General features: G+C 40.6%; 1 protein-coding gene across 2 annotated transcripts in view; it reads right to left on the bottom strand.

The window, feature by feature from the left end:
• Positions 1-26,685, bottom strand: part of syt14a (synaptotagmin XIVa) — a 122,855-nt gene that overhangs the window by 33,949 nt on the left and 62,221 nt on the right. For both annotated transcript variants that reach the window (XM_079369691.1, XM_079369692.1), the window contains 5 exons: positions 8,488-8,640; positions 7,266-7,490; positions 2,344-2,615; positions 1,807-2,256; positions 992-1,181 (listed from right to left, as the gene is read on the bottom strand). In XM_079369691.1, the coding sequence (XP_079225817.1) occupies positions 992-1,181; positions 1,807-2,256; positions 2,344-2,615; positions 7,266-7,490; positions 8,488-8,640 (1,290 nt within the window). The remainder of the gene's footprint in view (positions 1-991; positions 1,182-1,806; positions 2,257-2,343; positions 2,616-7,265; positions 7,491-8,487; positions 8,641-26,685) is intronic.

Below are 26,685 nucleotides of genomic sequence, written 5' to 3'. Positions count from 1 at the left end.
TTAAGAGTACTCTTAAGGCCCTGACACACTAATGGACACGTCGCCTGTTGGAAAGCGTAGTTTTTGCGATGTGTCCAGCTCAGTCGCTACTCGCTGGTCCCAGTTGGCTTTTCTTTGACCGATTCCACAATTCCACGTTTAAGTGGAATTGGCTGTTCAGCTAAGTGAAACGGGAGCCAGCGCACAAGAAAAAAACAAGAAGCTCCTCTTGTGTGCTTGTTCCACTATTTAATGACCGAGGGTTGACAACGCCAATTCCTTTTTTATATTTTTTCATCATACTCAACTCAAAGCATATAGGAGTACCTGTATTACGAGGACAGAGTGAAAGTGGTGAGAAAATGCTCCTCTCGTATTATTATTATTATTGTTATTGTTATTATTATTTATCTGCATTCTTCCCTTTTTAGGATTGAATATTACAGACTACCGCCGTCTGCTGGCCTTGAAAGCTATTGCTTCTCATTCATGCACACGTGGTTGTAGTATTTGCAGTGTGTTCGAGTGCAACTTTATTTTAGATTTTTTTATTTTTGGCCTTTTTCGCCTTTATTATAGAGATAGGAAGGTGGATAGAGGGAAAGGAGCTACAGGCCGGACGCCAACCCGGGCCGCCCATGCGAGGACCACAGCGCTGCCGCTGCGCCACCAGTGCCCCGACGAGTGCAACGTTTTGGCCATGACAAAAGGCGTTTTGTGCCGATGCAACAGGCGGCCTTCGTCACCACTAGTTCTTTGCCATCTGCTTAATGTGTCAGGGCCTTTAAGTCTTCCTTATTTCTCTTCTTACCGAAGAACAAATCCCACATGAGAAAATATTGTATTTTACTTTTAAAAAGTATCTAGGGTGGATTTAAGAACAATTAGTTCTTAAGAACAGTTGGTGAATGAAGCCCAATGAAGCTCTTATCTGAAACAAGCTCAAAAGGATTTCGACATTTCTTTTCTCTTTTGGCAAGTAACAAAGTTAAAAACGTTGAAAAATACTTACTGGGTGGCTTGTTGGCAGCCAGATTTTTAAAATGGATACCTTTGATGACCTCAACAGAGAGACGTCCTGTCGTGGCATTGTACACCAGGCCAACAAGGATCTCTGGTGTGGAAATCTGACTAATTGACTGGAATGATGAGGCGCTTTCACTGCATGTCATATCTGAAAGGCTGACCTGCGATTCACCACCCTAAAAATGTTTGAAGACAAACAGAACATTGTTTACTGAAATATGTTTTGGTCATTGTACCATTGGTTTGTGAAATATTTCGATATCTAGCCCCACAGTCAGAAAACATCACAGTAACGTGAAGGCTGAAACTTCTGCAACCTTTGTCCATTTTGGTTTTTTTTTATTATTCTTTATAATTGACATTTTTTGAAATTATATTTTATGTATTGGTTATTGCTTCTCATATTCTATTTTATTCAATTAACTTGGTTAAATGTTTTTGCACCAACACACGAAGACAAATTCCTTGTATATGTAAATGTATTTGGCAATAAACAAACGATTCAGATTCTGATTAATTGTATTCATTATTATATTCTTTTCTCTTATAATATTCAAACAATTTCAATAACCAGTTTTTTTTTTAATTTAACATCTATTTAAACAACATTTTTATCGTCATAAAAGGAAAATAAAATAATTTCAATAATTGTAGCATGAAAAATGTTCTCTTGGGACGCTATATATTACAAAAGAGCAGGTTTGATGTATCCAAATCATTTTAAAAAATGTACTGCTGAATTGCATATAATTAGGTATTTCAAAAGGACTTGAAAGACAGAATCAACTTGTTCCGACTTACCAGAAGAACACAGCATGGGTCTAATATGACAGGCACGGACATTCTGCCCTGAAGGTTGAGCTTGGTGAGGTAAAAGACCTTTTCGCCGAGCACCTTCTCTTTTTTCATCCGCTGCAAACTATAAAGACGGAATCGGATGGCATAATTGCTTATCATCTCCGACTCCACATGGCTAAATCTGAAGGTCTCTGTGAAGATTGGGCACGGACCTCTCTGGATTCCTGTCCATGCCCTCTGCTTCTTGGTTGGCAGCAGCACGAGATGGACCTTCCAAGAGATGTTTCCAGTGTGTCGAAGGGAAGGAAGGTCAGATACTGCCATGATGGTGACTGCTAGCTGCTGGTCCTTAGATTCATAATCAAACACAACATCCAACGTGCCATATTTTGCAAGTGGATCTAGATCATAAGCTTTTGATAGCTGAGCGGCTGATCCACGGGCTGACAAGTCCTAAAGAAAACAAGGAGATGTTCAATGTTTATTATACACCAAAATATACATTTCTAGTTATATCTTTTATCACTATTCTGTAGTAACCTCTGGACTGAGGACAGCTGTACTGTCACTTGGTACATCCTCCTCATATCCCTTGTTAAGGTAACTTGCAGTCTCATGGCCTTCGCTGCCTTCACTTTGGCATTTGACAAAGGACAAATGGGGACTTCCACTGGTGAAAGATAGATAACACTTAGCATCTCCCAGGTCCGACAGTGTACAGGACATCCTGGGCGATCCATTCTCATCCTGATAAGGAGGTGGCTGAAGCTCATCCAACGGAGGGGTTTGTCTCATCCTCTGGATGCAGTTGGCTGTTGTAGGTAGAAACGTCAGAAAAGTGATAAATTATGAAAAGTTCACACATTTTGTTGTTAGAAAATAAAGCCTTTTGACTTCATTGAATTGTTTATTGTTTAAGTACGATTACAAGTCAAGATTCACAAACCTTGATTTGACCAAGAAGACCACAAAATGTTGTTCATACTAATGACTACAGTTCCTAGATGAAGACTTAACATGCAGACCATTTTTGTGCACCCTTTATCAAACACTAGTTGCCAGTGCAATGTTCTTGAAACATCTCATTATTCATTTGATAGGTATCATGACCATACATATACATACGCACACTTTTAATTACCCAGAATAATTACAATAACATACAAAGTAGAAAACAAACAAACAAAAACAAATATATCACAATATTAAGAGTCCCACCTTTCCTCAGGGTAATATGAGGAAACTTACAAAAATGTTAATTGCTATGCAGATGATGCTCACACGTAACAATGACAATTGATGAAACTAATCAGCTATGTAAACTAGAAACGTGCCTTTAGTGACATTAGGACATGGATGACTTGTATTACTACTTAACTCAGACAAGACTGAAGTAACTGTGCTTAGCCCTAAAACTTCAGACCTTAAAAGAGACTTTTTCTAATTTCTAATAGTTTCACATGCATAAGTATATCAATGTCCCTGCCCTCCCCATCATAAATATGTAAAGGTAAATAATTTGTGTCTTTATAGACACGCCCCTCAGCCTATGGAGGGCGCACAAAAATTAAGTTAGAAATAAAAAGAAAAATAAACTCAATTCAATTCGGCTCCTACACACCATACATTCATTTTGATATCGATTGTTTCAGATTCACATTAACGCAGGTTACATCATATATTTTAGGTCCATCTCTTATCAGGTTTAAAGGAGTGGTTACCAGCGGTCGGTAAATTTCTGAAGTTGTACATTAACGCATACAAGGAATTTGTCTTGGTATATTGGGAAATAAAGCCAAAATTGTAAGAAATTAAATAGAAAACATGTCCAATATAAAGAATGATATATTGATTTTTTTTATTATTGTTTTTTTTCAAAAGGTATAAATTTAAGTTTAAAATTACAAAAGATTGCATGTAAGAAATGTAGTGATATTCTACATCCTCATTTTATGACCATTAATGTTTGAAAGCAATAACTACATTTTCAAGTTGATCATTCAAAATTTTTGTAAGAAAGAGTTTTTTTTTTATCATTATTTTTTTTTATCTAGTTCAATCACTGAGGAGGACCTCCTTAAGGCCATCGAACCGACAACAACACCTTGCTGTAGAACCGACTTCAACCTGAGGTGCTAAGGCAGCTCCGGACCACGGAACTCTCGGGTGAACCCGAACAAAAGGGTGTTGCGGAAAATAATCATTAATATTACGTTAAATGGATTAACAAACCTCGTAAGAAGAAGGGCACCACCTGGCTCACCAGGAACAAAACTTATTGATTATGAAATCAATAAGTTATGGAAAGTTATGAAAATCGATAAGTGTATTTCTTTATTAATTTCTTTAAATCAGTCTCAAATTCTTTGGTCAGGAGTTACACAAAACGTTCAACCACCAATAATCAATACGAAACACTTCTGAATTTTATACGTGATTACTTTAATGAATAATAATGAACAAAGAAAACAGAATAACGGAACGATACCCAATGCGTCAGATATGCAGAACACCCAGAGATAACAAATATTATTTGTAACTAATCCAGCATGGCACAGTGTTTAAAGTCTGTCTAACCAGATTATTGATTAAATTCGGAAAAATTATTGAACGGCAAAAAGAGAGAAAAAGGGGAGTTGGATTAAACTGAAGTGAGAGTGGGACTTAATCGTGAGCACGCATGACACGCATTTCTCTGTATTGACAACAAGCTGTAGAGCGTCTTACTTGTTGCAGACCCAACGAACTCGCCGAGTTGGTACTGGAGTAAGGAAGCGGGTATTGGAAGTTCCGTCTCCGATCACTGCAGTCCTGAATTACCGCAATAATTCTGGTCGTGTTCTGTTGTTAACGGGTCTTCAGAAATGTGCCGGCGCGTCCGCTCTGTCCCACGGAACTCAGGATATTGTCCAAAGTTTGACGATAAACTTATCGTCCACTTTTTGAAAAACAGGCAAATGTCCAAAAATCGATAGAAACAATTCTATTAAATTGCTCTTTCCCGAGCATCGATAGAATGTTTCTTAGCTGGTGACTATTGAGAAAAAACTGGAAGCGTTCAAGTCCTTAAAAGAAAAATGATAACTCGAAAATTTAAAGTTAGAAAACAGAAGAAAAATGCTGTTTTCAAAGTTCCGTCCTGGCTACAAAGTTCCGATGGAGTATAAAACAAGGAAAAATACGTGAAGGATCCAACAGGTAAAAGAGCAGAGAATACAAAAGAAGGGGCAAAAGAAGAGCGAGAAACGTGCGCGTTTCAGTTTAAAAAGCACCTAAGATGATACACGCCCCTCCGCTGACGCGAGTTTTAGGGGAGGGACGAGTCAAAAAAAACAAAAACTCGTACTTCGTTAGAAGTTAATAAAATCTGAATTAGCCATTTTAACACTACACCATACTGGAGCATTACTACTAATTTTGGATAAAAATAACAATGTATCGTTATAACCTTTAAAATGAATCCAAACACGGACTATCATTGAATTGTGACATATGTAGAGTTCGCCAACTTCCATTGATAGTTTCAATAAACAATGAGACAACATATAGAGACATTAAAATGAAAAGGAACATAGTATTAATCCCGAATGCAACATTTAAACGACCAAGATTAAGGTACTGTTTATTTACGAAAACATTGATTTAAAGGAACCGCTAGATGGCGGTAGCGGTCCATGAGAATCCTTGAGTTGCAGCAGGGGGATTATACATTGACATGATTCTTTTTGTAACTTTACGGGAGATTACCCGTTTTGAGTACGGTTTGGACGAGGAAGTTTATAAACATGTGTGTAGAAAGATTCTTGACCTAAAAATGGAAAATACATGTTAGTTGATATACATTTGAATCATGAAAACATCTGGTCCCTTTCTTTTTATTGGGTTCAACCAAAAGTTAGGAATTCCTGTGGGTTAGAGGGGGTCATGTAAATCAGGTGAAAGTGTTATCTTAAAGTCATTTAAATTTATGACCCAAAAAGGAGGAACTGGTTTCAGCCAGGGTTCAGACGGGGGTTGTGTATTAGAGTCTTTGATGATGTTGTCCTTTAAAATCCACAAGGTGAGAAGGTTCTTTAAGATGGAAAGTGGTGAGCATCTGTGACAGATTGCCGTGTCGGAAAACAGGGTAGAGAGTCATAAAAATGTTGATTTAAGTCAGCACAGATGGTGAGTGTGAGCAGACTCGAAGACTCCAGTGGAGGCCCTTTTGTGACTTTGGATAGATAAGGGATTATTCGTAACAAGGGCATCGTCAGAACTCTGTGTTACCAATTGCCGAAATCGTCCTGATTCTACCAACAGTAAGAATGTTCATGTCACAGCTGGTGTTACTAGCATAGAGAATAGTGTCTTGGAAACACCTGCGATCGAAACTCTCTTTCTCATAATTGATAGTTTACCCTTTTTGTGTCTAACCAAGGTATAGTCCGTATTTGACGAACGTTGTACAACCATACCATACTCAACTCATTAGAATACCAGTTAAAATTTTCCGTGTTCACCTACCTCAATTATATTAATTATTGTAGTTTTAGACATCACATTCATAGTATTTTTTATTTGTGTCACTATTATGTTCCTGTTCACTTTTCTTTCATTAAATTCTGCACATAAAATTCAGAAGTTGGTCTGTGGGATTTTCTAATTCTAAACTGCTCCAGAATTCATGATTCACATTTGAGATTGATTGATTCATCACCAATATAGTTTTCTAATGGAATATAGTCTTCCATTAGATTGGAAGTGGTGCTATTTTTCGAGCTTTGTTAAATATTCATATTTAACAATTCATTTTCGGTACAAAGCTAAAGTCTGAATCTCGGAAACAGAAGACATATATTTGTTGTTTTTAGTTCTCTCTCTGTGTGATACATGCATAGAGTGAGTTTTAACTTCTAAACTATTGCTATACAAACAAAGCAGACTTTGTTTTTCTCACCCCAGAGCTAATGCAGCTTTAGCCACCCAAAACATCACAGACTCATGAAATAAACTGGATCACATATCACTGGACTCTCCCAAATTCATCTTGGGCCACCGACCTCCACCCCAGACTTTCGAAGCTGTGAACTTTGTTATCTACCCCCCCCCCCCCCCCTTAAGCCTGCACTAGCCTCACTCCCTAATGCTGTTTACTGTTTATTAGGGCCTGAATCACTGACAAGTGCGAAGGACCCTATTGGAATCCAAAAGATAATTCGGACTCGAAGCACTGACAAGTGCAAAGGAAACGAAACAAAACGAAAATACAAAAATTATTTTTTCACCAGACCCAATGAACAGGTGAGTTTTCATTCATGTTCCGGCACTCAAAAAAGGCAGCGAAGTCACGGAAGGATAAAAACCCTCCTAAAGGTTCCTTTGCACTGTCAGTGCTTCAGCCCCTAAATATAACGCTTCTGTACTCAATAAATGTATGCTAAAAAGAAAATCGAGTCATCAATCAAAATAGATAAACATACCAGTGTCTGCTGAGGCTTCGCTGCTGTAGCCATCGTAATTAGCAGTAACAGGGCTGTACTTGTGCCGACAATGCCAGCTGAAACGATCTGAATGTTTCTCATTAGCAGCTGGCTTGGCTCCTCCTCTGTGGCCTTGAGAACGGCTTACAGCTTCTTGATACTGAGCCATTACTTCATCGTCACTATCCGAAGATGAGCCCTGAAGATCAGCATCGATGGCCTTGCCTGTTCAGGTTGAAGACAGTTAGGTTGGCTACTGTGTAAAACACTTAAACCCTTTGATCTGTTTACATACACATGCACTTCACAGCTGGATATTTTCGAAAAGGCAGGGAAAAGGCTTAAGTTGTGACCAGCTAATGTTGATAACAAACAATGTTCAAAGGCTAGAGCCTTTTAACCTGTATGAACAGCAGCTCTGGAAGACAGGAAAATCTCGAAGAAACAGAAGAGACTGGAATGCCTCAATTTCCAAGCATTCCTCAAGGTTTGTCTCTTATTATTTTGATAACGAGTAAAGGATACCTGGATTCTGCAGCCTTTATTGGAGGACATCTCGGGGGAAAAATGGCCCTGGCATGACACAACCCAGGAGATAGTTTGTGTCCCACTCCTCCATGCCTTTTATGCACAATCTTTGTCATATTCACTGGCATTTTTATCTTTTCCGCCATTCCACTTTATCACTTGCTTGTCAAGAGATGCTTTTGGCTGGTATTTTTCTAATCTATCACAGCCCCTTTAAGATTTTCGCACAATGACAGCCATTTGCCGGTTTTCTTTTCTACCATTTCTTTGTTCACCATTTAATGCATCCGGATGAGAGCAAGCACTGCTGAAAGCTTCACTATACCTCCAGGAAAATAACACTGAAAGAACTCTCCCCCATCACACGAATACAAATTTTGCTCTGCATGCATGAGCATAGTTATATATATATATATATATATATATATATATATATACACACACACACACACACACACACACAGATATATATTTATATATATAGACCGTATTATCCCCTGAGGTGATCAGATGATAGCATCTGATCACCTCAGGGGACTGTGCTCTTCCCTGTCTTGTTTACTCTGTATACCTCTGACTTCTAGTCTGAGTTTATTTTTCTAGGGCACTCGAGCCAAAGGAGAGATGAACCTTGGTAGAGGTCCCTATCTGTTCCCTAAGCTCCAAAACACGTATACATAAATGCATGACTTACTTTGTGACTCTGTTTTTTTCCTGAATTCATCAAGGCACTGAAGTCTTCCTGAGTTCTCCACTGCCAACTTGTTATTGAGGTACCAGAAGAGGAGAGTCATGAGCATGATGAAGAGTCCGATTGTAGTCAGAAAACCAAGCACCTCTGGAGACACTGTAATAAAGACATGCAGTATAAGTGAGATTATTAGTTGTTGGATATTTTTAATATTAGCAAACTGTTGCACACTATGGCTTTACTGTGCCATTCCCTCTCTGGCCATTACGGCCCACGGTCACATTGCATCAGGACTAACTGTGCCTGAGCACGATTTTGCACATAACATCGTAATACAGCACATGCAAGTTTTATGTTATTGGTCAGTAATCAGTGGTAGCTAATCAGTTGTGTGAGTTTCTCCACAACAACAGCTTGTTAGAGGAGTTTCAGTCGGGATTTAGAGTTAACCATAGCACTGAGACTGCACTAGTTAGAGAAACAAATGATCTTCTGTTAGCCTCTGATAGGGGACCTCTATCTGTGCTTGTCCTGTTAGATCTTAGTGCTGCTTTTGACACGATTGACCATCAGATTCTGTTACAGAGACTAGAACAATTGCTTGGAGTTACAGGGACTGCTTTAAGTTGGTTTAGATCCTATTTATCAGACAGATCTCAGTTTGTGCATGTTCATGATGAGTCAAAGTTAGTCAAAGACACCAAAGTTAGCCATGGAGTGCCTCAAGGATCAGTGCTTGGACCGATTCTATTTACATTATATATGCTTCCTCTAGGTAGTATTATGAGAAAACACTCCATAAACTTTCATTGCTATGCAGACGATACTCAGCTCTACATATCAATGAAGCCAGTAGACACCAATCAGCTTCGTAAATTAGAAGCCTGCCTCAAGGACATTAGGTCCTGGGTGACCAGAAACTTCTTGCTGCTCAATTTGGACAAGACTGAAGTTATAGTGATTGGACCTAAGAACCTTAGAGACTTTCTCTGCCGATATAACGGCCCTTAGTAGTATCAGCGTAGCCTCTAGTACCACTGTTAAGAATTTAGGAGTTCTGTTTGATCAGGATGTCCTTTGATTCCTACATTAAACAAATTTCAAGGACAGCTTATTTTCACCTTCGTAATATCTCTAAGATCAGGCAGATCCTGTCACAAAATGATGCTGAAAAACTAGTTCATGCATTTGTTACCTCCAGATTGGATTACTGTAATTCTGTTTTAGCAGGGTGCTATGGTAAATCTCTAAAGAACCTTCAGCTCGTCCAAAACGCTGCAGCTCGTGTTCTTACTAGAACTAGGAAAAGGAACCACATTACTCCTGTATTGGCTTCTCTCCACTGGCTCCCTATAAAATCTAGAATAGAATTTAACATCCTTCTTCTCACTTACAAAACTCTAAACGGTCAGGCACCATACTTTCTTAAAGAGTTAATTGTACCGTACTATCCATCAAGAACATTACACTCCCAGAATTCAGGCCTGCTCGTGGTGCATATAGTCTCTAAAAGTACTGTGGGAGGTACAATTCCAAAGGAGCGGTGCCTGATAACTAAAGAGTTATCAGGCACCGCTCCTTTGGAATTGTAGTGTATTTTACATGCAACATAATGTAATATAAATAAGTGTAAATGTGCTGCTGAAACATGTGAGCTATTGGTGGGACAAATGGTGTTCTTAAAGTTAGAGATTGGTTTAACATCAAAGACAATGTAGGGGTCTATTTATGGGGACATTCCTTAAGATTGTAAAAGAGAAACTATTTAGTATTGAAATGAGAACAGACACTTAGGCTATATTGGGGGAGATAAGAAGTCACCTTATGGTGACCTGTGTAACCTTTGAAGCCAGATGTCCTGAGGAACCACAGGGGGTGCAGGACTGTAGGAGAGGCACACCTGAATGATCAAAGCCTAAATTAAGTCGTAAATGTTCTGATGTTGTTGACCAATGCTGTATAAATACTAGGGTCTTTTCTTTGTTCGAGAGGATCACATTTGGCTAGTGACTCTCCCAGGTAACATGACTAACCTGGACTGATGCTGTTTCTTGACTTTGTAAATAAATGTCTTACATTACAAGCAAGTCAGTGTCAGCGGATATTTCTTCATCATCTACACATCATCGTCAAAGGAGGAGAACTTAAGAAACTACAGAATCGTCTACCAGTCGGGGTCCGGGAGGCAGACACACTAGGTACTTTTAAGAATAGACTTAAAACTTTTCTTTATGATAAATCTTATAGTTAGGGCTGACTTAGGACCAGCTCATAGTTATGCTGCTATAGGCCTAGACTAGCGGGGGAACTGGAACCAGGATTTCTTATCTCTCTCTCCCTCTTTCTCTCCCAGCTTTATATTCTAACTTCTCCTTTTTCTGGGAGCTCCTGAGCTCTCTTAGGTTCCTTGGGACTGTTGATGAGGATGGCCTGCCCAAACAACCGCCCCCCCCCCCCCCCCCCCAAACCTAACCTACTCTTCTTTCTGCATCTTGTCCCATCTCCCCCATCCCATTTCAAGCCCAGCAGTTTAGCAGATGGCTGTTTCGCCATGAGCCCGGTTCTGCTGAAGATTTCTGCCTGTTAAAAGGACGTTTTTCTTGCCATGCCATGACGGCTTAAGCTGGGCTCTTGCAATATAGCCATAAGTAAGGTCCTTTACCTGCTTTTTGTAAACATAACAATGATCATGGTCTTGTTACCTGCTCTTTTGTTCATTTTAACAGACAAATAGTAAAGCCCTTTACCTGTTTTTTGTGTGTCTCGAGATAACACCTGTTATGAATTGATGCTATACAAATAAAGATTGATTGAAGATTGATTGAGAGAAGCATGCAGCTACTTTACTCACTTTGCAGCTTATTTGAATCACTTAAATCAGCTACAACTGTAAACTAATTAAAAAAATAAAAGAGATGTGTGGTCAAGCCTTTGTCCGGACATCGGAGAACAACACAAAGAACATGACAGCTACTTTGTGACTTGTTTCTTCATAATTAAGGCTGTCAGCTTTACCCGCATGCTCTTGCATGAAGTGTTCCATGCCCAAGCACACCTCTCAGAAGTGAGGCAAAGCCAAGGAAGTGTACTGTGTCTGAGGTCACATTGGCTATACGAACTACACTCTAGGGTTGAAGCGTGCTTAGGCATGGTACGGGTTGCCAGTGTGACTGCATCCTTAGTTGAGAAGTAAGACCAAGGCCAACATGACTGTAGCTTTGATCTAACACAAACTCTAATGCTTATAATTGTGATTCTCAAAATGAAGACAACTCACACTTTACTGATTTGATAATCCCGGTTCTCATCCAACCTCTACACTCTATTAGAATATCTTAGAAGGTGGAAGTATCAGAAGCACACAAAACTCAACGCTATGATGTTTTTTTTATTTTTATTTTTTTAACAAATGACATTGACATGTATTTTTTTAGGGCTGGGTTTGTGTTTATGCTTTCTGTGCACATATAACCAGAGGGAGAGAAGGGGAAAAGAAAAAGTAAAATAAATAAATATATAACAATTAATAATAATTAAATATTATAAATTAAAAAATAAACAAACAAATCTCATAATTATAAACTTACAACAGTTGAAAATATATATGACAAATATAAGAACAATATTGTCATAGCCCTGTTCTGCCTCTCAGTACTTTTCCATTCAGACTGCCTCCCTCTCACTCTACCAGTCAGCCACACCCTCCTCATCAGCTCACCTGCTCTCTCAGCTGCAGCTCATCAGTAATTAGGCAACTACATAAGCTGCTGCTTCAAACTTTTTCATTGCCAGATCGTGATCACATCCATGCCTGTCCTTCCAGTGTTTTCCCTTGGTCTGATCAATCAGTAACAATAGTAACAAGTAATAAATTACAACATTAATACTAATAATGGTATGTAGGAAATACAAGCAACAAGGTTTTCTAAATAAAAGAAATCTAAACGGTTGTGTGGATAAACTTATGGAAGTCATTAAATCAAGGACGTCGCCCAGCATGGCGGAGCCAGGGCCCCACCCTGGAGCCAGGCCTGGGGTTAGGGCCTGCAGGAGAGCGCCTGGTGGACGGGCTGTAGCCCGTCAGGCCCGGCCAGGTCCAGACCGAAAGGACGCCAGTCCTCTTGTGGACTCACCATCCACAGAGGAAGCCGTAGGGGCCGGACACAGCTTTGGTACATGGAATGTCACCTCACTGGGTGGGAAGGAGCCTGAGCTGGTGCGGGATGTTGAGAGGTACTGGCTAGATTTAGTTGGGCTCACCTTCATGCACTGCTTGGGCTCTGGAACCCAACTCCTCGAGAGGGGCTGGACTTCACTTCTCTGGAGTTGTACGCAGTGAGAGGTGGCAGGCTGAGATAGGGGACAGGTCTCTCACTGTCATCTCGGCCTACGGCCTGAAAGGCAGTGCGGAGTATCCGGCTTTCTTGGAGTCCCTGGGAGGGGTACTGGACAGTGCTCCAACTGGGGACTCCATGGGGGACTTCAACGCTCACATGGGCAATGACAGTGAGACTTGGAGGGGGGTGATTGGGATGATCGGCCTCCCTGATCTGAATCTGAGTGGTGTTCTGTTATTGGACTAATGTGCCAGTCAATTTGTCCATAACAAAGACCATGTTCGAGCACAGGGATGTCCATAAGAGCACGTGGCACCAGGACTCCCTAGGCCGGACGTCGATGATAGACTTTGTGGTCGTGTCATATGACCTCAGCCCGGAGGTCATATGGGACGTGGCGCGCAATGACAATCACGTGATGTCATTGATTGGTAAAATGTTTGTTTTTAAAATATATCAACAGAAATGTTGCTGTCCTATGAATAAAATGTTCATTTAAAAGGGTAAGTCAGTGGTGAGGCATCCACAGGGATGTACACGGTTAAAAACCCATTCATTTGTGAGAAAATGCCTGTGTTAAGAAAAATTATGTAAATCATAATGCCCGGTGGGAGGGGCATTTTGTTTAAAAAGAAGGCTGCTTGAGACCTTCGGGTCAGTTCTCTCCAAGTTACAGAGAAGGTAACAGCTTCAGGAGAAAGTTGTTCAATACTCATGTGGGAGTTTTGTTTTCTTGTCTGGGTCAACGCTGCACTTGAATCAAACCAACATAAACATTTCTTGTGCCTGTAAGTTTTTAAAGTTTGAATAAAGTGATTTCCTCCTCCACTCCAAACCGTAACTAGAAAATTTGCATTTCCCTGCAGAAAATGCGTGTGAATGCTTCCTGCTGAAATGTTGCAGAAACACTGCTGAATGAAGAAGAACTAGCAGAAGTAGAGGAAAACACACAGAAAAGTAGAACAAGAAGTCGAAGAAAGTACAAGTATCTGTACGAGAACAGAAATTGTGCTAGAATAAGAAAATGTAGTAAAAGAAGAAGTGGAAGCAGAAAAAGAAGTACAAGCAGAAAAACAAGACGTAGAAGAAGAGGAAATAGCAGAAAAAACAGTAGTGAAATTAGTACAAGAAATAAAAGTATCCCTACAAGAACAAGAAATACTGATAAAGAAAATGTAGTAAAAGTCGTGGAAGCAGAAAATGTAGAAAAAGCAGAAGAATGAAGAAGTAAATGAGAAAGCAAAGCATTTACAGTATAAAGTTCAATGCATGTGTGTGCATGTGTGGGGGAGGGTGTTTGTGTGTGTAACTGCAATCAAGAGTACCGTAAATCCCAGACTATTGAGTGCACCTGGATATAAGCCGCACCGGCTAAGAATAAGTAAAAAAAATGATTAGTACATATCTAAGCCGCACTTGATTATTAGCCGCAGGTGTCCACGTTATAACAGAGCTATTTGCACAGAAAGACGTGACATAAAAACATTTGTTTAACTTTTAATTAAATACGTACTACCGGTAACATCCGCAAATACGAAGCCTAGTGGAAATCCTTGATGGAACAGTGTCTGTAACACGGCTGATGAAAAGGATTACCGTAATACATTTCACAAGATAAAGTCCATCCATTCACTGACTCGGAATGACTTCATTACTCACTTCCTCAGTGTCTTTTTCGTTGTCGCTATCAGTTGCAACTTTACGTGCAGCAGCTCTATTAGCTTCTTTGACAGCCAGCTCGATCGCCTTTAACTTTCACTCTATTGTCTTCAACACTAATGCTAATCTGCTCCTCAATAGTTGGGTACTTTAATGATGATAATCACCCTAATCACTCCTGGTTTCACCATATTGTCTTGGACACTTAATGCTAATCACTGCTCCTTTATGTTGGTGAGCCAATTTACATTCCCGCATTGACTGTTTAACGACTGTACTCACACCTCTGTACATGCACATGCAACTAGTTTCTAGAAGGCCAGCACTTTGTTTCTAAGGTCCCTTAACTGTTTATAGGTCTCTTTTAACCAACACATGTTTTTCTCTCCTCACAGGTTATGTACATTATGCTATATAAGTTTTAAGTCTAATTGCTAATGCCAACTGCACAGGTTTAACCTTTACTCTTAGTCACATAGGGGCTGCTAAATCTTGTTTGGGGGATTATTGTATACAGAGGGGAGGGGGGACAGCGGGTGTGTATTGTAACTAATGTCTTGTGTCCTGCCTGTCTGTATACTGCTACTGGATGCCTTGAATTTCCCTCGGGATCAATAAAGTATCTATCTATCTATCTATCTATCTGTCTATCTGTCTATCTGTCTATCTATCTATCTATCTATCTATCTATCTATCTTGAAAGCTGCATCATATGTATTTCTCCGTGTGTTTTCCATGATGAGGGTGCGTGCATGAAGCGCAAAATGACTGATATTAAGATCCGATGTGACGAGGACAAATGTTTTTGCGGCACAAGCTCATTGTCCCCCAAGAAAAATCCATAAATAAGCCGCACCACAGTAGAAGCCGCAGTGCTCTAAGTGTGAGAAAAAAAAGTAGGGGCTTATAGTCCGGAATTTACGGTAACTGCAGTCAGCTGGGGGGGGGCGAAAAGTCTCCCTATTCAGTGCTTATTTTAAGGGGTAAAATGAAGAGTTGGAGTGCTTATTTTAAGGGGTAAAATGAAGAGTTGGTGGCTGAATGATGATTTTATGAGCAAGAGGAGAAGTAGCTGAAAGCGTTGATGTAATTTTTATGTCTGGGATCCAAGAAATGTCGGAACTACAGCGATGTAAAAACGGAGACATTTTTTTTGTCGTGAGACATGTATCGTTTCGTTTTAACATTGTCTTGAATGGAGAGATTTTTGGACCACCTGCCGCTTTGAAGCTCACAGTGTCCAAACCGTTGCTCCGTTTGTCCTGAAATTTGAATGTGAGCGAGAGGACAAGTTTTCCTACGTGAGGGTAAATTTAGTCATGTGGTGTGAAAATTGTGGTCGCTAGAGCAATTTGTTCGGGAGATTGTGAAAATATCTGAAAACTCAGCCTCACTCTAAAGACGACGTCACTCACTCTAGCTGGGAACCTCCCACCACATACACACCCATTGAAAAACGGGGAAGAGAGCAAAAAACATCACCAAACATTTGGAGGTATAGTTTAAAAAGTATACAAGATAGCAAAACAATGTAAATGTAGTAAAAGTAGTGGAGAAACGTGTGAACGTTTTAAAGTAAAAATGAAGTCTCTACGTGAAACACAGCAAAAGTTATAAGGCTGAGAAGAAGGTGGAAAAGTTTAAACGTTTCCCATTCATTTCAATGGGGCAGAATTTTGTGGAAAAAGTGAAATAACTTAAAAAGTAAAAGTAGTACAAACGTGAAAAGATATAGCCATCATGTCCCGAAGAAGCCGCACAATATGATAGTTGAACAGTGAAAGTAGCACAAACGGTGCAAAAGTAGAAGCGAAGCCAAAAACGTACGGAAGTGGGAGAATAATAAGTATAAAGAACTGGATAACAATAGTGTGAATGCTTGAAGCATTAACTAAAAGGATGTTTTTTTGGGGGGAGTGATTTTTCTAAGCTGTGAAACACACAAGCAGGAAGAAAGCCTTAGATTTATGTTCTGAGTCCTGATGCCCAGACCCCAGTTACATACAGAAATCTGCACTCGATTGATAACAAGAATCAAATCATTAGCATTACATTGCGTCTCTTGTTTAAACTGAATGGGCTATCAACCGAAGCTCGCCCTGCCTCCACTTTCTCACACATTTTCAGACTACGCGTTTCTGTCTCTCAGTTGGCTGCTGAGTAAAAAAACAAGACACACATGTAATCAAGCAGTAAAATAACACTGCTTCATTCTTTTGTGAGGAATTTTGGATTTAATTAGAATTATGTTTTACATTCAAATATCATTCAGTATCCTGCATTTAAATGAGACCCTCAGTGTGTCTAAGTGCCTGCAGATGCAGAATCGTGCAAAGACAGACCTGCCCCTTGAAAGCAAACCAGCAAACAGAATCAAAGTTTCTACAGATGCATTAAGCATGGTGTCAAGCACACATCCTGTACAGATGGACTCAAATCATGAGCGTTTCAGTGCATCTTTTTGTCCAAACGTAGTGATCCATCGTAACAGCTCCCTGGACCACTCAGTCACTCTGTAAGGGCAAACATTCAGCACACAGAGACACAAAACCTGTAACAGAGATTTGACCCATGCACAGATAATCCCCATCTCAATGATAAATACAACTTTATAAGGAAATTTGTAAAATAACTGAGCAGTTTCTAAGCCCAACCATGGTCACTGCGCCGCTGATCATGTGCCATGACGCAGGCTGGAGCCGCGCGTGCTACTGTACATCACAATAAATAAACTCAGGATACTGCTGTGTCATAATGTACATTACATGTACATAGTGTGAGAGCTTCACCAAAACGGTAGAGATTAGGCTGCCCGTGTTGACTATGAGTGGATTTATTTATCCGCACGTCGGTGAAAGTGATATGTGCGTTTAGACCCAAAAACAACAATTTTAACAACCTATTTTAAGGACATTTAAACAATGCTCATCAAATAGTACACATGTAAAAGGTTTGCACATTAAAGTTATTGTTATTCCAGTTATTGTGCAATAGATAAGTAATGAAAACATTTAATGTCATAGAGAAAGTCATATAGAATATATTTAATATGACTTTGTGCAGCAACTGATGTAATTCAGGATTCACCAATCTGAGTCTGAGTTACCTAAATTCAGCTCAATAATACTGTAGGCTGATGTGTTGTTGTGAGGTAAGAGCCATCTACTGGTGACACCCTACAATTACATACACTGGCATTTACAGTGTAATGCAGGGGTGCCAAATACGTCAATCGTGATCTACCAGTCGATCGCGAAGGCAGTGTGGGTAGATCGCAAAGCATTATAAAGTAGACGTCAGCCTATCGTCTGTCCTCACTGTGAAAAAAAAAAACCGGCTCAGCGCTCTGCGCCTCCATATTTTCCCCTTAAGTTTCCTTTCATTAAAACCAAAAGTAAAGATGGTTGTGATATGACTGTATTTGCTGAATGAATATTAAAATATGTAACGTAGTGTTAAAAGGCTGCATCAATCAAGTTATCATTTGTTGCAGCAAGAAAGGCAGAGGATCATCAGGCAAAGAGGAGGAAAGGTGAGAACTGTAATAAGCTCAGAGAATGAGAAACATAGTGAAGGAGCCTACAGATGAAACAGATAAAAAATAGAGATGTAAATGTAGCCTAAGCTGGAAAACAAAAGGACATGCAATGAATCAGAATATTTCAAGGCCATGTTCAGTCACAGTGAATTATCCATCAAGAATATTATTTGGATGGATAAGTAATAATGTGACTAAACATGGCATTACAGTTAAAGTAATCAGTAAGCATGACTCAGTAGTATAATTGGACTTTTGATTATAAAAATTCAACAGAGGATGAAACAGGAGAGAGACATGAAGACCAGGACCCAGCCACCTACAAAGACCAGAGTCTCTCTCTCTCTCTCTCTCTCCATAACCTATACCAAACACTTAATATACAGATACAGAGCTAAATTATAAATAAATATATGTTTTTCTTTTCTTTTTTTTTGTAATCAACTTTTAATTTATTTATTAATTTTCAAACAATAGAACACCAACAATACAAACCAAATACACTGGACGCACAGAACAACCCTCCCCATCCCACCTCCCCAACTCCCATGGAGCACACAGACCAACATAGAAATGTTTGCAAAATCAAAGCAATTGAATAGAATAAAGTAATAAACAGGATTCCAAGTCAGACATACAGTGCTACCACAGATGCGCCTCAGAAGTCACGACAACGATGACTTGACATCCTCTACAGCTTTTTTCCACAACTCCAATGTTCGTGGCTCAGAATTGTTAATGCGAGCCGATGACCAGTCCAGGTAGACCACCTCAAAGAAAGGTTGTAGCCAATGTTTTATTGATAACTGGTGTGGTGGAAGCCACTTTAAAACTATAATTTTTTTCGCTGCCGTCATGCCAGCCAACCAGAGTTTACGTTTTACCTTAGTGATCTGGAACCTGGAGTCATCATTTAAAAGGAGTAGTGCCAGTTCCAGGGGGAGTTTCCTCCCTATCAGATCAGACACCTTATCCACAACTTTAACCCAGAACCTTTGCACATCGGGACACTCCCACAAGACATGCATTAATGTATCCAGAACACCCTAATTACAGAATGTGCAGTAGGGATTGGGGGCCAAGCCCATCAGATGCCTCTTACGTGGAGTTAAGTAGGTCCTATGACAGATTTTGTAGTGGATTAACTGGTGATTTGGATTTTTAGATGATCGAAAGACATTTCCCCATACAGCATCCCAATCAATGGTCTCTGTTCCTAGATGTATATCTGCCTCCCATGAACTGCCTGTGGATGATTCTGTAGGGGCGTATGACATGAGATTATTATAAATATAGGAGACTACTTTCTTTTGAGGAGCTCTCTTCATCAGTAATATTAAAGGGTGAGTCCTCAATTCAGCCCCCCAAGGCACCTTGAGTGAATTAAGTGCTGACCTTACTCTGAAATAGAGGAACTGCGAGCTTCTTGGAATACCAAAGTGGGACATTAGATCAGGAAAATCCATAGGCGCTGCGTTTAGCTACCAATCGGGCACTAAAGTCAGAAAAATAAGCATTTTCTTACCCTCATACGAGAGTTGCCGTTTCTGTATCGCCAGCTTAAGTACACGTTCCCTCTCCTGATAACGGTGAAAGCACAGAATGAAAGGTCGGGGACGTCCATCAGGGCTCGGCTTGGCCACTAAAGCTCTGTGACATTTCTCCAGCTCCGGTGGTTCCGTAAAACTTTCGTCGTTCAGCATTTTCATCAGAAGCTCAGACATAAATTTCTGGGGACACTGTCCCCGCTCGCTGTCCTCAGCAACACCGAGGACCCTCAGATTCAAACGCCTCTGCCTGTTTTCATATCCATCCAGCGTATCTTTTAGACCTTCGTTTTCTTTGGCGAGGGCCTATATTAGGTAGATCATTTTGACTTGGTCATTTTATAAGTAACTCCCATGCCAAAAAAGTGTGAGCACCCCTGGTGTAATGTATGCAAAGAGGTGGCTCTCTCTTTTCCTGCTACTTGATGCCTTGAATTTCCCTCTGGATCAATAAAGTATCTAGATCTCTCTCTCGCTCTCTAAGTGGCTGGAAACCAGCTTACAGGCTACTGCCCTGGAGGGGAAAATCCTGGTGGCTGGAAATGTATATTGCTTGTTTTTTGGCTTATTTCCATCGACCTAGTTGCTTGTTTATCTCATGAGATCTGCAAACACTGATCAGCTCCGGAGCTAAGACACAGCTGGGAGGCCGCAAAGCAAACCCAGTAGAAGCACACAGTGAATAAAGTGAAACCTATCAACTCCGCCTCCGGAACGGAAACGGACCGAACACACATATGGTGGAAGTTGAGCAATAGGCTTCTTAGCACAAAAATGAAATTACCTAATGACAGTTTCCCATTGCGGTGCTTGGAATGGGTGTTAGAATGCGGGCACTTTTAAAGCAGGCTATGCATGATCTGAGCAGCAGCATATGGATCAACAGCAGCAGAGTTTCAGCACAGAGCCTTCATAACCGCTTTGTCATCTTTTGCATGCAGCTGAAGTTTTATTTCTTTTGTCCTTTTTTCAACGTCATATTTTAAAAAACATGGACTACCAAACGAATGCCGATTACGAGGGATGTAAAGATTAATCGTGACACAGTTAAAAATCATTTCAAAGTTGCCACGGTTCATGTCGATACTTTAAAAAATGTATTTATGTTGTATATCCACTATACTTTCGTATTGCAACTAATAATGGAAGAACACGAGACCAGGGAAGTTGCACTTAGCGTGTATTACTTTTTTCCTCAGGACTGAATACCATGACAAAAGAAGGGGGCGTGACGTTATCTTAGAAGGGACAAACTTAGGCTGTCAATACACAACATATTCTTCCCCCTCTACTTTTGGTGTTCCCTTAACAAAAGCAAAACATTTAACTATCACAGAATCTTCTCTTAAAGGTCTCTGCTTCAAAGGCACTCTTTTCAATTATGTAACAGTCCTTATCAACTGGATATCTTGTTTTTATAATTAACTTTTAACAACTTCAATGGCTATAGAACTTTTGCCTGAACTGGGGAAAGAGGGTAGACTACCTCAATTCCCAGACTGAACCCTGATGATTATTCTGCCCCAATGTGAAGAGGACTACAACAACAGTCTATCAGGAGGTCATCTGACTCTTCTAGGGAAAGTACAACCTGTAGGTAAGTCAGTTACACTGTCTCTTGGTGGTGACTGTACAAGTCCTGGTACAGGAGAAGTGATGTCAGGTGTAAGCACCTGAACAGGTCTGGGACAGTGTCCATTCCTGAAGGTTGCATCTGGGGTGTTTCTGGTGATGGGTGCACCTCCTGGTAGGTTTCCAGCTCTGGAACAAGGGATGTGGCTGAGATGAGTCATCACAGGAACCAGAAGTGCGGAGCAATTGATCATTGTGTCTTCTCCAGATGAGATGATCACTGGCTTCTACTGTACACAGGACCTGTTTTTGCAACCACTGTTGCAGGCATCCACTTTATCCCTTTGGTGTAATTCCAGGAAAGCACACTGTCTCCAGCTGTGAAATTCCGAAACTTTGCTTTTGTTCTTCTCTCCACTTGAGCTCTCTGTTGAAGGTGCACAACATCTTTTGTCTTTTGAGGTCTCAGGAGGTCAAGTCGAGTGCGGAGCTGTCTCTTGAGCATAGCCAAGGCAGTAGACACCTTGGTGGTAGCATGAGGTGAGTTTCTGTAAGACAACAGGAAAGCACTGAGGTGCCTGTTGAGAGACTGTGTGCCGTGAGATGGTCTGTACAAATCCTTCAGTGAGCCCATTTGTAGGCTGGGTGATACGGTGCAGACTTGATGTGCTGAATGCCGTTCTCCTCCATGAATGTCTCAAACTCTTCAGACACGATTTGTGGGCCGTTATCACTAACAAGCTGTTGTGGCAGACCGAAACGGCTGAAAATAGACCTTAGCTCTTCGATGGTTCTCTCTAAAGAGGTGCACTTTATGACGATAACCTCAGGCCATTTGCTGTGGCCGTCGACTAGGACTAAAAACATGTGGTTCTCTAATGGTCCAGCAAAGTCTATATGGACTCTTTGCCACGGTTCTTCTGGCCAGTCCCACGGGTGTCAATACACAACAATTTATTTGTAGGAAGAAAGCCCACTATTTTCTAATCACAGTGTCGAACTCAGGAACTTTGAGGAGGGATACAGTATATTGAAGCACCATCTGGTGTTGGGTTTGTGAGGGGTGATTTTGTTTCATGTCAAAGTTATTGGAGCATGGTCACATATGACTATGGGGTGGATCTTTGTAGCTGAAATATTAGATACTGTTGAAAGATCCCAGACGATTCACCTCACCACACCGGTCTGAAGCAAGGGAGACTGCTCATCGTCAACAGCTGAAAGCTCGGCTGACACTTTTACCCTCTCACAGGAGAATTTCCACTCAAGCTGAGTTCAGGCTGAATTTAGCTAATCACGAAAGTCATATTTTAACTTTTATAAACCTTATCATAAAAAGTTGATATGTATTACATGCATAAAGTGTACTTATAACATTGTAAGGAGTGTTATATTATGATGTGTTAGAATAGTTGGCGGTCATAAAACCGCTTGTGTAAGTGCAGGCTGTAAATCTTATTGGGGGTACTGGACTGCCCACCTAGTGGGGTGTGTACAAGTGCCCTGTTAGAGATGAGAAACACACATATAACCATATATGTCTTGTTTTGCTACATTATTTTTGACGTAACCCAGAATGAATATTGAAATTTTCATGACGTAAATGTTGAGAGTCAACTATAGTAAATAGGAGGGAAGCACAAGCTTCTCTCGCTGGTTCGGTCTTCCTTTTTGGGACATGACTTTTGCTCTACACTTGTTCTGCACCTGTGATCAACTGATTTATATTCTCTTTTATTTAGCTCTAGTCACTCACTGTGAGAATAGCACTCTTTTGTAGGATTTGTATTATTTTGTAAGCTCTGTTTTTAATCAATTGTGTTATTATAAAATAAAAGGAAACCTTCCATTGTAAGGACTTTCCAACAAAAAACCTTTTCCTTTTAGATCTTATATTTTTCTCTTGTTGGACCACGACGGACCAAAGGGATAGAAGACTAAGGTAAAAATCTTTTTGTCCCCATTGTTCCAATACCAGAGAGGAAAACAGACTGGGGAGGGACACTCCGCTTTAAAGTGGTTAGGACCCACTAGGGTGTGAGAGACCCAAGGAGAGTCCCCTTCAGGCAACGGCTGCGAAGGAGGCCTTTCCAGTATTAACAGCCTATGATCTGACCATAGAGGGGAATGACTTCAAAACTGTAATAACTCAATAACTGTATTTCTTTAACCGCTCCTAATAACCAATAGTGATGTTCTAGTTCAAGGCAGCAGCGAAATCTTTATGAAAGGCAGTTATTGGTCCTCCTGACGAGATTCACACTCGGCCCAGACCAAGCAATCAAAGTGAGGCAGGGTGGAGGTTTCAAGGTCAAGTAGTAAATAAGAGCAACAAACTAGGATATTAAAATAATTCCTAAAACTGCCAACTGCTTAGCCGAGATCCCCGCGCTCTCGCAACAATACTATTGAATTGCTGGTGAAAAAAAGGTCAATGCATGAGAAAGATGGGTCAACCGGTAAAAAAGTGTATTGTCTTGTAGATGGATATTGCAGCTGTCAACTATCAACTGTTGAAAGATCACAGACAATTCACCTCACCACACCGGCCAGAAACAAGTGAGACTGCTCACTGTCAACAGCTGAAAGCTCGGCTGACACTTTTACCCCCTCAGGAGAATTTCCACTCAAGCTGAGTTCAGGCTGAACTTAGCTAATCACAAGTCTTACTTTAACTTGCATAAACCTTATCATGAAAAGTTGATGTATTACATGCATAATGTGTACTTATAATATATTAATGAGTGTTATATTATTATTATGTGCTGGAATAGTTGGTGGTCATAAAACTGCTTGAGGAGAGCAAGCTGTAAAGAATTATTGGGCGTTATGAGCTGCTCACATAGTGGGGTACGCAGGAATGCCCTGCTAGGAAAAGGGGAGTTTCCTGCAGCTGACTGAGACACACCCAGATAACCATATATGTTTTGTTTATGCTACATACTGTTTGAAGTAACACAAAATGTAAACTGGAACTTTCCATGACATAGATGTTGAGTCTGCCACAGTATATAAGAGGGATGCACAGGCTTCTCTTTTTCTTGTCTTTGTGGTTTACACTTGTTCTGCACCTGTGCGCTAGATTTTTTTTTTATAATTACTTAGCCCTAGTCACTCATTGTGAGAATAGCACTCCTTTGTAGGATTTGTATTATTTTGTAAGCTCTGTTTTTCATCAATTGTGTTATTATAAAATAAAAGGAAACCTTCCATTGTAAGGACTTTCCAACAAAAACCCTCTCCTTTTAGATCTTATATTTTTCTTTTGTTGGACCACGACGGACCAAAGGGATAGAGGACTATCCCTATTGTTCCAATACCAGAGAGGAAACATAGACTGGGGCAGGGACACTCCGCTGTAAAGTGGTTAGGACCCACTAGGGTGTGAGAGACCCAAGGAGAGTCCCCTCCAGGTAATGGCTGCGAAGGAGGCCTTTCCAGTAGTAACAGCCTATGATCTGACCATAGATGGGAATGACTTTAAAACTGTAATAACTCAATAACTTTAAAGGTATAGAAGCTGAATAAACTTGTGTTGGGGTTTTCTCACGGTGGCACCATTATGTAGGGACCTTCCACGGGGCAACATTATGTTGGGGTTTTATGATGTAACATTTAGTTGTCGAATTAAATTAAATAATTAAGTTTACTTAATTATTAAAATAAATCAATAATTATTATTAAACTGAGTTTAATAAACCTTGGGGCACCACCCTGTAAACAGGGAACAACCAAAATATTACAAATTCAGTCTCAAATTATTTAATTAAATACCAATATCATTAATAATTAATAATCTGTATTTAATTGAAGGTGTGAAATCCGAACACAAACCCTTTCACCCAGCCTAAGTCACAATGCAAATACACAGTAATCACAAACAACTGCTCTTTAAATTATAACAGAATTTATTTAACAAAGAAACATCAAGTTAATCAATGAAACTCAATCAAACAAACAACTATTATAAACTAAACTACAGGTAACAAACAAAAACAAACAAGCGTGGCACGTGTGTGTGTGTGTGTGTGTGTGTGTGTGTGTGCGTGTTTCTGTGAGAGTGAGTGAGTGAGAGAGAGAGAGAGAGAAAAATCAAAATGGCAGCGCGACCACGTTGTGATGGCGGAATCAGAACACAGGTCTCCTAACCTGGTCTATTGTCTAGAGACGGAGTCAAACTCTGTCTCTACCTGATCTATGTTTCTGCAGCGTCTGGAAAGCCACAGATCTCTATGTGTGTGCGTCTGCCGAAAGGTGCGTATGTGCGTAAAGGGAGAGAGTGGGAGAGAAAAGAGCGCACCTCGAAAGCTCAATCTCAACCTGGAACTCACGCACAACTCAGAGCATAGTTAACTTCACTTACCAGAAGCCAGTGGCCGGATTTGTATCAGACGGCGTTCACACTAGTCTTTCTGATAATGAGTCTATTACTCGGTTATGACGCGAGAGTTCACAGAGAAACACACGGGACGCAGCGGCCCAAATAAAGAAAACAAAAGAGGTTTTACTCTCACACAGTGGTCAAACACCAAGCAAATATTATCACCGTTTCACAATAATAACTCAGTTATTAAACACACTCTCTATATCTAACTGCCCAGACCTAGCTAAGCCTCACTTGTAACCGTTTGTCCGCGGTTGATGAAGGAAGAAAAGGGGTCCTGGAACGGCCTTTCGCCATCCTCCTGCAGTTGTATGGTGATGGCAGCGCGTCCCAGAGGGTGAGCAGTTCCGTGGTATCCTCCGTCGAGCGAGGTGATCTCCGTGGATGTCCTTTCTTTAAAGGACGGAACGAGACGTAATCCTTACGATCTCTCTCAATACCGTTTTAATACGGGAGAAATAAGACGCTCTTCTTAGAGATGCGTTCAAATGGATGATCTAAGCTCGGAATTTAGGATGTCAGTATGCTTCAAGGCCTTGGGTTAGCTGCGCGCCAAAACTTTTGAACAAAGAGAAGCGTGCTGTGGAAACAGGAAGCAGAGTTGTTGTCCTCGGACGTCGCCAGACGACGTATGAGAGAGGGAGAACACTAGTTGTCCTGGGATTTTATCCCTCCCAAACTTCACACCTATGTGTTAGGTGTGGCAAAGCATTCTGGGAGTACCTGCAAGGCATGCTGGGATAAAGAGTCTTTTGTCCTGTTCTCCAAACGTACACAGCCTGAACTTTGTCATCCTGGCTGGACCCAACACTAGGATATTAAAATAATTCCTAAAAAAGCCAACTACTTAGCCGAGATCCCCGTGCTCTCGCAACACAACTTAAGTCATTCATGAACTGTTCAATTGTTACTGTAGGGTCAGTGCTTGGTCCCCTTGTCTTCTCCAAATCCACCACCTTTCTTGGCGCAATAATCCAGTCTGATAGTACTGCGATGCCCAACCTCTCAAAGAATGAGCTCCTTGTCACCCAGCCAGTCCCCCACAAACATCACAAACCCATGATGTCACGGACCACTGTCTCATTGAAGCAAGCACAATCGCCCCTCAGACTGACGGTAGCATTCCAAGTACGGTAAAACAAAACAAAGCCAAACAACTAACCA

The sequence above is a fragment of the Symphodus melops genome (assembly GCF_947650265.1).
Source record: "Symphodus melops genome assembly, chromosome: 19".
Lineage (NCBI taxonomy): Eukaryota > Metazoa > Chordata > Actinopteri > Labriformes > Labridae > Symphodus > Symphodus melops.
This window is presented reverse-complemented; position numbering and strand designations above follow the sequence as displayed.